This window comes from Bactrocera latifrons, unplaced genomic scaffold (assembly GCF_001853355.1).
Source record: "Bactrocera latifrons isolate USDA-ARS-PBARC rearing strain unplaced genomic scaffold, ASM185335v1 scaffold_93, whole genome shotgun sequence".
In the NCBI taxonomy this organism is placed as follows: Eukaryota; Metazoa; Arthropoda; class Insecta; order Diptera; family Tephritidae; genus Bactrocera; species Bactrocera latifrons.
The window spans coordinates 1,187,707-1,200,011 of NW_017537634.1; the positions used below are offsets into that span (position 1 = coordinate 1,187,707).

Here is a 12,305-nt window from a genome sequence, read left to right on the forward strand (position 1 = left end):
AAAGTTTCTTGTCGAAAACAATGATAGTTTTGTTATTGAATTTCTTGTAGAATATATAAATTTTAATGCTAAGATTCTTTTAGATAGATTTTAAGTATTAAATTTAATTTAACAGTAGTTAGGAGAACACTCGCTCACTATCTCCAAGTTAATTGAAATATTATTTATAGTCCTGACATGGACATGACATGAAGTGTAAAATTTAAACATTTCAAAGAGCGGGACATGTGATTTCAGTGCGCAGTGTTGAGTCGTTACAATGAATACCCTTTAAGGAATTACCCAACTTTGGTGGTGCATTTTGTACATTCTTGTTTCTCACTATAATATGTAATCGAGACGTTTAAATTCTAGTGCCATGGAAGATCATTTACTAAACCCGAATTTTCTGGTGTAATCAGCTTTTAGTTGTTTTGGTTTTATATACCATTTCACCGGGATTTGTTGTTAAAGGATTCATCAAGCTTTTTAAGTTATCTTATTGGACCATAACTTGAATGAACTTTTGGCGCAGTCAAAATATATCATTGTATGTGCCTTACCTGCATACTACAGCATGACTTTACATGGAGGTCAAAGCGGTATTGATCTGCAAGACTTTTGCATTTCTGAAGTCATGATCTTACGCTTTCTTAAGGAACTCCGTCCAAGGCGCTACCGTTTTGGCTCCTCGTTCACTTCTTGCTCGAAAGACCGTAAGATGGTACGATAAACTAAAAGTTTTTGTGAATATTTGACTTGACCATGTCCGCATAACAGTACTTATGGCAAGACTATTTAATATAACCCTTTTAGTCTAACGAAAAAATTTTGTTAATATTTAATTTATTAATTGTCGTTATAATTGAATTTTGCGCTTCTAACCGTCCAGTAAACGTGAATATTATTGTTTTCGACCAGAATATGCTACAAATACACACTGTTGATAGAATTAAATACAAAGAACAGAACTCCCGATATTTACCTTACTCTTTACTAGATATTTACAAGTTGTCATATTTCTATTTACATTCGATATAAATTGTGTCCATTTATTTCCCTTCGAAATTTCGTTTTTATTATTTGGTTTTCCTAAGTTGGTTGTATTGTAATTAAACAATAAAGTATGCGCAAAAGAATTGAATGATTTGCAGACTACTTACAAGCATATTCAAAATTTTACATGCATACATAAATATATGATTACAATTAAACAAGTCGAAAAACTAACACTTGCAATTATAACTACCATTCCTGTATGTATATTGTTTTTGTGTAATTATTTTTTGTAGTGAATTCGCAAAAGAACGTGAAAAAGTAGAAAATAGACAAGAGTTTCTTAAACTTAGAAGACAACATCAGCTAGAAAGAGAATTGAACGGCTATGTTGAATGGATTTGTAAAGCTGGTATAGTATTGAGTTACACCTACATACTCGTATTTAACCTGAACACTTACAATTCGAGATATCGAAAACAATATAGCTACACATACGACACACTTTGCGCAGTTAAAACACATTGTAAAATTCCAATTCTTACTAAACCAAACAATATTTAACAAATTTAACACACACATACACACACGCACACATGTTCTATACTTAAATAGAAACGGGTACCCTGAACACCTCAAATAACTCGACTTTATGTGCTGCTATTAAATTACAAATACATAAGTATGTACGTACGAATATATCAAATGTAGCTTAACATTGCCGTTGGTGCATACATATGTATATTTGTATTTTGAACAAAAAATTTACTGCAAATTTACACTTTTTTTTCGTATTAATCTGGCGCCTACTTGCAGAGGAAGTGATCTTAGCCGAAGAGCGTACAACTGAGGCGGAAAAAATGCACATAATGGAAGGTGAGTCGTTACAAAAAAGTAAGATGCTCTTGTAATTCTTTCAAAAACAAAAAATATGCCAAACCTATGTACATAATCTGTTATTCGATTGCAGCACGGAGAAGAAATGCGGCGAAGCGTAAAAAACTGAAAAGCTTAGGCAAATCGAAGTCAACTGACACAGAGGAGGAGGACGGTGAAGAAGACTACGGGGACGATGGTACGTAAGACTGAAATTTGACAATGATTTTTGTAAAATTATTACTCACAGCGTTAACGCACGAAATTGCACAAAATTGTAAGCAGAAACGAAGAAATTTGTCATTTTTAACAAAATATTGAATATTGACAATGAAAAGTGATACAAAATTTGTAATCAAGTTAGAATTGCATGTTTCACAAACCATTATCAGTATGAAAACCTAAAATCACACACAAAATTCCGTTAGGGTCGATTTGAACGCAAATGGCCGATATTGTTGTTGCTCCTCAGAGCGCACAAAATTATTTCAATTCTTACACGAAACAGCACCATTACAACTGATATGTTTCGTTATATCGATGAAGCATTAATTGATTTATAATTTTGTTGTTGTTCGAAATCACATTGTGAACAATTTTTCTTTTCATCTCTATGTTTTTTGTCTTTCCTCTCTTGTGTTGTTTTATTACTTAAAAAAAAAACCGCCTAACCTAACCGCGTATGTGTGTGTGTGTGCTAATAATACGGTACACGCCATTTATGTTTGCTCCACCACGTATAAATATGTGTCAACAGAGGGTGGTGAAAAGGGCGATGAAGGTAAATCTATTGTTTCGTTCTGTTCAATCATTTAGTTTTGAGTCAGCGTTAATGTTTTTAATTGTGAAATATTTATTCCCAAATATTTTCGTACACTTTTCGAACTATTTTGTTTACTTTAATAATTGTATAATGTAATGTTAAGCTTTTCTGCGAAAATAATTTCAAAAGCGCTGAAATCTATTCTAGAACTAGCTAACCTCATAATATTCTTAGCCTTAAACAGTTACATAAGTATGTGTATAACTTAGTACATACATATACTACAATACATATAAATGAATATGTAGATATATCTTAACTAGCTCCTCCATTGGTATTAATAAAAGCTTTAGTTCAATATTCATCAATTTCTCATTTATGTTGTGCTTTAAGTCTAACGTCCAACTAGAGCAGTCTGGAGTATTTCCTTATCATTACAATGTCATGTATAGCATGAAAAGTTTAAAAATAAAAAATGTCAGGAATTTCAATAGTATTGATAATGACAGACAACGGAATGACATCATTATTGTATTTTTGATTCAACAAAAGTCAGATAGTTTACGAGGAAGATACATAATCTATCATCATCATGTATGTCAGATGTGATCCTAGGTAGATAATTTCTATAAACAAACTATAATAACTTCATCGCTCTACTATATTATGAGAGGTAATAGCTGCTTATTGATGGATTTTCCATTTGAATTTTGAAATTTATCAAATTCTTCTGAAAATTTTAAGCCCTTGTCTTTGTTCCATGAATAATTAGATTATTGGAAATTAGAATTTGATCTTAGCTGTTCTATCAATCTTTGTAATTTCCACAATTATTTCTTAATGGGGATAGTTAGTGTCCTTATTGTTGGAATATTAAATGAACAAAAGAAATGTGATAAGAACACGCTATTTAGAAAATACCAAAGAAGTTGGTAAATGAATTAAGGGGCAATTTTTAATTCGGGTGTATTTAAAGTGGTATTTCCGTATGCAGAAAAAAACTCATGCCAACACAGTTACATATATGTACATATTAGAACAGTATCAACTGTCTACCTCTGCTAATATTTATAGAGTTAAAATATATAGTAAATATTCACAACTGCTTCTACTTCAATTAATAAGCGCAATTCCAGGGACAAAACCCGAAAACTAAAACCAAAGTAATAGTTTTAAATATTTATTTAAGTAAATATATATACAAATATAATTTCCAATATTCAGCGAAGACTTAGTGTTATAACTTTACTTTTTACAATATTAGTAGTTTGTAACTTAGAGCCTAATGTAAGCTTTTAGTTTATGGTTTCATGTCTATCCATTACTTTGATATGATTGAAATGTCTGTGTATAAATCTTCAAGGTAGAAGAAGGTATGAATTATTTTCTTCAAAAAATCTAAGAATATAAAAGTGCATCGAATAATTTTGTGTGGTATGATTAAACTAAGTTTTCAGCAGTTATACTCAAAATACCACACCTGATTTTGATAGACCTATTCGTGTGGCAGCCCTATACTAAAGTGGTCCGATCTGAACAATTTCCGAGGAGATTTCATAATAGCCTTAGACAATAATCCTAAACTTTGTGAATGATAAAGCTTTCCATACAAGCACTTGATTTCGATCATTCAGCTGTATGCTACGGTGGTCCGATATCTCTTGTTGAGAAAATGACATGTGCTAAATTTCGATATCTCAGAAGGTGAGTGACTAGTTCAGATATATGTATATAGACAGACGGATGGAAGGATAAAGGGACATAACTTTCCTAGTTGCATATTTATCACACTCGCATAAAATAAAATATTCGTAAAACCCAAGTATACGATAGGTGGAGCTAGAGTGGAGTTTTCGCGTTTTATTTATCAAGTTATATTAAAAAAGAAATATTCGAGAATAAGTGCTTTCATTATTTTGAAAGTCGTCCGGAAGAGGCTACATGACAACTTCGCCGCTATGTGTATTGGGAATAGGCGTTGAACTTATTGAGGTTCATTCCGTATACTTTGACCAGCTCTCATTGCACAAAGTTCGGCCTATGACGAATGTTTCGTACTAGTGTTCATGCATTTTAGTGTTAGTCGCAGTTAATAAATAATATCTTTAAGTATTTGCTCTACTATTTATTAGTTCTCATATATTTATTGCATATGGAAGGTGTAGATAAAGATCCAATAGATTCCAAATAAAATAGACTATCGAAATATTTCGTTTCTGTACATAGAGTCTTTGTTTAGTTTTTTTGGCGATTTTCTTTGGTTTGTTTTGACAAATAATCTAATTCCTCATAAGGCAATGTATATGTATGTACATATGTAAATTTAATGTATTGTTAATTATTAATTTTCTTGAATTGTTTATGTATGTACAAATGTGTCATTCCTACTACTAACCAACATTGGTTTGGTAAATAGTTTTTAATGTTTTTTGAACGCCCTAATAATTCAGTATCTAATTGAAAATACTGTCCTTCTAGAAATTTCGATATATTTTTATTGTATATCTTCTTTAAGTTATTTCTTTCATTTATTTTACTTAACTATTAATTCGATATGCAAATAATAATTTGACATAATAATTAATGCTGAAAATATATATTTTTTTAATTTCCTTATTTTTCTCAACAAAAATACAAAAAATCCATAATATTATTATGATCAAACGATGTGTAAGTAAAATGAAAATGAAATTTATTTTTCTACACACGAATCAATACTAAATCTCCTCAGCCTATTTAAAACTCACCAGTCACTTAATCAAAAACTCGAATAATATATAAACACCCAACTCCATTTAGTGCAAATTTATTTTCTTAAAGAAATGTAATGTTTATAAGTCATGTTTTCAACAATATTCCCATGCATAATAAATCATATTTTATCAAATCATTATTCAACTGCACTAATAAATAGTTTTCTAAGGTGTAAGTGAGTGGGCAGAAAAATGTAAAAAAAAAAATTATATTTCTAATTATACATAATATTTCCTCACCCAAAAATGAATGACTGAGGCTTCACTCTTTATTTAAAAAAAAAAAAAACCTTTTTAATTAGTATTTCTAGGCAAGTTAACACAATTTGAATATTACGTATTCTTACTCTCAGGATTTTTAGTTATAGTCCATAAGGCAACGAAATATATCGTGCATTGCCGCGCATCAAAGGCTTTTCGGTTATATAATATGTCATTTAAATACAACAGGTTACTCACTTTGAAGACTCAATACATTTCTTTTTAAAACAATGAAAATAAGGTCTTCATAAATGCTTGTTTAACGACAAAATTCTGTCCATGATTGATTTCTGTACTCCAATTTGGAAAAATATGTGGAAGCATCAAGCTGTAAATAGACATTTCAGAGTAATTATTGAATTGATTAGGAGTCTATTTGAAAATCTCAATCATTATTCCTTCAATTTAAGGACAAATGCCATAAAGCGCAACTTTGTTTGGAATTTCTAAAAGATGAAGTTTTGTTGAAGTTTGTTTTGTAGAAATGTTCCCGAAGCTAACTTCTTTACTCGGGGCATTAAATGTAACCCTTTAAGTAAGCAATAGTAACTTAAATTTTCAACTTAGTGCAATTTTTTCTAAAACTATTTCATGCAAATATGCACAGCAAAGGGTCAGTTCAATAAAATAATAAGGTTTGAGAGCGGTTTAAATCACAAGTTTACACATCTACTCTCATACAAACACTGGTACCAGTCTTAATTTAAGTTCAAGTTCATTTACTTTTTAATCCTTTCACATATTTATTTTTATTTTAGCTATGCAAAAGCACTATAGCATTCTCGTACAAATATTTAGCTGCTTTTAATGTAAGCTATTTGTCGTTTATCTAACTAGCTTGCAAGCGCTATGCAAATTCATAAACACACATAAGCATTTAAAGAGTATTTTCATAAGAAATTTCGAATAGAACTTTGACAAACATTGGCTGTACAGCTAAGAGCATAATTTCGGCATAACTGATTTTACTATAGAGGTCCGTTTCCAGCTCTCAAGTAATTGCTCAAGAAAAAAAGTACCTTCTTTCTTCAAGTAATTTGGCAGCTGGTTACGCATTGTGAATAATACACATTAGATGAACAAGAAAGAATAAATAAAGAAAATAAACATTGTGTGTAATATGTGTATGTATGTATTTGTGTAATAACATAAATATTTTCATTGCGATCAATTTAACGATTACTTTGAATTTCCTTCAAGAAACGATTGTTCATTTGATGTTTCTTCGCAAAATGAGATTTGCCACATTCGCATTTTATTGCAAAAAGTATTAAAAATTAGTTGTAGATTTCTTCAGAGCTGCATACTAGCACAAATAAATTGATCGCAGGAAAGTTTCTTGACCATTTCTTAAGCGTTTTTTTTTTATATGAAGCTTTTACATTTCTTGAGAGCTGGATACTTAGCTTAAAAAGCAATATGAGATGCGAAGTTGTTGGAAATCTTAATTAATTATATATGAAGGCAAACCTTAAGGACAAATATACAATATTTAGTTTCAAATAAAATCACAGCCAATGTACGATCACAGTGCTGACTATTTTAATTCTATACAAAACAAATTAATTTATTTAAACAAGTAAGGAAGACTACGTTTGGGTGCCATCGAACATTTTATGCTCTTGCAACTTGTAAGGATCAAAACCAGTGAAGCACCGTTAGGATCTAGCATATAACACGAACATTGACCGACATATTCGACATAAGGTTTATTAGAAAAATGTAATACATATGGGAATTAAGAGCAGAATTGACTCGATTTTATTAATTTTTGCAATACTATGTACTATTAAAATGCCACAAATTAATAAAATGTTCCCCGAGTTTCATTAAGGTAAGGATGTTCGAAAAAGTTAAAGTTTTATCCCGATGTATTAATTCCTTCTTGATTTGTACACTGGAAATGAAAGAATCAGGTGTAGACGTGTTTGCTGTCCGATTTAGTCTATTTTTGTACAGTTGTACAGTTATTACGATTTCATCCAATGCTTGAGATTTGTACTGAGCGAAATTGGTGTTTTGGATATTTGCGTTGAAACATCCACTTTTTAAAAGTTTTTGGATCACCGGTGCAGTTCCCTGTTTCTTAATTTGATGCTTTGTTATGGCATTCTATAAGTTTTCGCTTAATTAGATCTTACTGGCGTGGCAGTTTTCCGATAATGCTCACCTGCAATACCAACCGTCTCACGATGCCTAAAAACATCTGGACTAAGTTTCATACGGACATCTCAAATCTCACAGTCACCCGGATTTCAACTCGTCTCGTCATCCCGATCTTCTGTATATATCCCTATATCTAACAGTTTAAATGATACAAACAAGCGTTAGGTTAACAAAACTATTATACTCTGTAGCAACATGTTGCAAGAGTATAAAAATAAATTTGATGGTTCTTCGTTTACGAGTGCAATCCCTTTGATATCAGAAAGAAAGTTTTCCTTGTTTAGCTTTCCCAATGGCTAGTTACATACAAACATTTATAAATACACATATATGAACACATAAATATGCAAATGCTTATGAATTTTTAACTTATTTTAAAGTACGATTTATATTTTCGCTAAAAAGAAGTCATGATCCTACATTTGTATCTAAGTACATATATATTTACATGTAACCATTGCAATATTCATTCCCTTTCGATGTAATATATGATTTGAACAATTCGAGGATTTCACTAATTCCAAAATTTGTTTGCAATCCCGACCACAGGATATCTAAAATCACGCCCTAAACCTCAAGGCAGCTGTACGGGCTTTTGGCGGGCCGAAAAGCGCTTCCGCTTCTGGATACGACACACTGTGAAGACACAATGGTTCTATTGGTTTGTCATCGTACTCGTATTCCTGAACACTATGTGCGTCGCAGTAGAGCACTATGATCAACCACAGTTTTTAACAGATTTTTTATGTAAGTACTTGTAAATTGTCAGATAGTTTCTGGTGCAATGGTGGTTGAGCGGTTAAACATTTTTAACATTATACGCCCGTCCTTTGGTATATTTACATATATATAGTTGTATAAGACTATGCTGCAAATATTTAATATTTTCTCTCTAATTCTAGATGTTGCTGAATATGTCTTTTTGGGTCTATTCATGTCGGAGATGTTCATCAAGATGTATGCGCTGGGACCGCACACCTATTTCGAATCGTCGTTTAATCGATTCGATTGTGTCGTCATTAGTGGTTCGATATTCGAAGTTATATGGTCCGAAGTGAAAAGCGGTTCATTCGGTTTATCCGTATTGCGAGCGCTTCGTTTACTTCGTATCTTCAAAGTGACCAAATATTGGTCATCCTTGCGAAATCTTGTGATTTCGTTGTTGAACTCGATGAGATCCATCATTTCACTGTTGTTCCTGCTCTTCTTATTCATTCTAATATTTGCACTACTTGGCATGCAATTGTTTGGCGGGCAATTTAGTTTTAAAAGCGGTACCCCCGAAACAAATTTCAACACATTCCCCATAGCCTTACTTACAGTCTTTCAAATTCTAACCGGTGAAGATTGGAATGAAGTCATGTATCAGGGAATTAAATCACAAGGTGGCTATAAGAAAGGAATGATTTATTCTGTGTAAGTTGATCCAGCAGACGAATAGTCATAAAACATCGCATACTCGTACATTAGTTACGTTTTCTTCATTTTTCGTTTTAACCAAATTCAAATTTTACTTAGAATTGCTGACTATTTTAATCCTTTAGCTTACTGCTGAAGATTACGCGATTGCAGAAGTGATGATTTTCAGTTATCATCCATATATTCGTTCTATATGTATCTATATGTTTAAATATTTATTTGCATACTTATCTTAGCCCGTCTATATATGACTATAAGCTATCCAATTAATTTCGATTTTGTTCTAAGCTCACTGCAAATTTTGTAAATTAATTTTCACCTGTGTCTATTTTGAGAACATTTTTTGTATTTAGCCAAACTTAAGTAATCTATAGCTTTTCTGATCAGCAATTTAAAACTCTAAATGAATAGAACTTAGAAAATTTAATTCAATTAAGTTAGCCAATAGATTGAACATATTCCACATTTCCCGGTAGGTGTTAGTTCAGGCTCCCAAATACACACAAATACACAAAAGTATTCACTAATACTTCATTGTATTACTAAATACTAGTTTACAAGGAAGTGTTAGTCAATACCGAATGAAATGATATTTATCAATACGGTGGGATATCGAGCTTTCAAAATTATTATTGCTTCGCAAAACGAAAAACTATAACTACAAAAAAAGAACTAAGTCCAATAATAATATCCGAGAAATGGCTCAGGTAAAACGCTACTATATTTATATCAGAAATCAATCATTCTCTGTGGAAAACTATATCTCGTGCTTAAGTGAAAAGAAAGGAATTTGTGTTTGCACCTGTGTTGTGAGCACTCACTGTTGTCGCCCGTTATTGAACGTCGAACCATTAATGTGTACAATCACTGTAAGCTGAGCGAAAGCTTTAAAAGATCGGCAATAATCACCTGTGTATGTATATTGCGTTGAATTTTCGAAAGTTTGTACAACATAGCAATTCTCAAAACTGCTATGTTTGTAGAAACATTCACGAAATTCACGCCTCAAAGGAAAAAAATCGAAAAGTTACAAATAATTTAACTCGAAGTAGACTTAATGACACTTTTTAATTTCTTAGGAAAAAACCTGTAATTAGAGTTGAAAGAGAAAAACTGGAAATCAGAGGCTATTTTACTTTTACATTTATTATAATTGCAGAGTTCGTAAAAGCATGCTTAAAATGGCCTTATTAAAAAACACCATTTATATAACTTTATGTCATATATCATCGCGTTACAACCAATGGATTGTAGAGCTCTTGTATTGCTGTGCCCAAATCATCTATAAATGGCTTGTAGCATTTTCTTGAACAACATCAAAAAATGTATTCTTTTAAGAATATTCAATTACTGCACTCAATACAAGTATCCATGATACCAATAGTTAAGAAAATACCCTGAGAAATATCCAACATGAACAATACTCATTTTTATTTTTGGAAATTAATCTGCTGAAGTAATTTAAACAATACCGCATTTTTAACGAAAATATCCAAAATACTTATACCTGTAATATAGGTGAATGTAAGACCTTTGGAAAACGGCAATCAGGTTCAACTCTACCGTAGAGAAATATCATTTGTCACACTGTTGCCAGTCGAAAGCTCTATTTAATATATAAAATTTTGTGGATCCACGAATACTGCTTTATACTGGAAACGACAGCAACTTCTTTTAGACGACTTTAGGGCTTGATCAGATTTAGATGGCGACAATATTAATATCCAACCAAGAGAATGTTAGCACATTTGAAGTAAAAGCTAACATTTGTAATTGCGATTGATATTGAGCATGCTATTACGACTCAAGTTAATATATACTAAGCCTATTAAAAAAATTTCTCTGCACCATTTAAAATTACGCACTAAAACATACCACAATATTAACGCTTTCTCATAACAATAAGCTATGCATACGGCAATTGCTTCCCTTTAGTTGCTTTTGACATTTTAGTTGCACAGATTTATCAATGCTCTTTGAAGTAATAAATATTTGTATACAATATTTATGTCTAAAGAAGTTTACACACACATACATTTTTTATTAAAAATATTAAACGAAGATGCTCGAAAACTCAGCTTTCACACAATTCTATTTCATAGCTTATTTGCAGCATATAAGATACAAGAGGACTGTGGACGTAGTGAGATATTAAAATCACTATATAAGTATTTATTGTTATGTATTGTAAGTAGATTAAATATTTGTTTTCCTGCCCATATCAGTTTTAATACTTATTACTACTAGCTGGACTAAAGTGTTAGTATTATTTATTTAGGGGTTATTCGATCCAAAACTATGAAAAAGCATTGCAAACGCAAATTTTGGATACGACCTTAGACCTTAGACACTATTTTGAAAAATAATTCTGTATTTGGTTCGTAAGATATAACAATTTAAGGGATCCAAGTTTCGGTGTTGGACTAAATACAAAGAAATTTCGTATTCTAGTGAAACACTATGTTTGGTGAAAAAACACAAACCTTATAAAACATGGATTGAGTAGTGTTATCCGGGCACTGTGTGAACCACCTATTGGCGAGTGGTTTGCTAAATTCCATACTGCGCTTCGAGACGAAAACAAAAGATCCACAAAATTACATTGTGACAAAAAAAATGTAAAATATTAAATTATTCATCAAAATGTATTTTCCCAATCCTCGAAATACTTTCCATAAGAACTTTTGGGATGACCTTCAGCGAACTTTGTTTCATCTCTTCCATGGACTAAACATGGGTTATACTGAGCGGCAATTCTAGTTTGTAGAATAAGAACAAATCACAGGGTCCCAAATCTGGTGAATACGAATACGGTGATCGATAGTATTCATTCCGTTTTTATACTCTCGCAACAAAGTTGCTAAAGAGAGTATTATAGTTTTGTTCACATAACGGTTGTTTGTAAGTCTTAAAACTGAAAGCGTCAGATATAGGGTTGTATATACCAAAGTGATCAGGGTGACGAGTAGAGTGGAAATTCGGATGTCTGTCTGTCCGTCCGTCCGTCCGTGCAAGCTGTAACTTGAGTAAAAATTGAGATATCATGATGAAACTTGGTACACGTATTTCTTGGCTCTATAAGAAGGTTAAGT

The 12,305-nt window shown here is 31.7% G+C and overlaps 1 protein-coding gene across 4 annotated transcripts in view; it reads left to right on the forward strand.

Moving 5' to 3' along the window:
• The window catches only part of LOC108977647 (voltage-dependent calcium channel type A subunit alpha-1), a 120,527-nt gene that overhangs the window by 41,657 nt on the left and 66,565 nt on the right, over positions 1–12,305 (forward strand). For 2 of the 4 annotated variants that reach the window (XM_018947428.1, XM_018947429.1), the window contains exons 8-13: positions 1,272–1,387; positions 1,792–1,851; positions 1,946–2,050; positions 2,609–2,632; positions 8,344–8,541; positions 8,697–9,210. In XM_018947428.1, the coding sequence (XP_018802973.1) occupies positions 1,272–1,387; positions 1,792–1,851; positions 1,946–2,050; positions 2,609–2,632; positions 8,344–8,541; positions 8,697–9,210 (1,017 nt within the window). The remainder of the gene's footprint in view (positions 1–1,271; positions 1,388–1,791; positions 1,852–1,945; positions 2,051–2,608; positions 2,633–8,343; positions 8,542–8,696; positions 9,211–12,305) is intronic. The other 2 variants (XM_018947427.1, XM_018947430.1) reach the window with 2 other exon arrangements.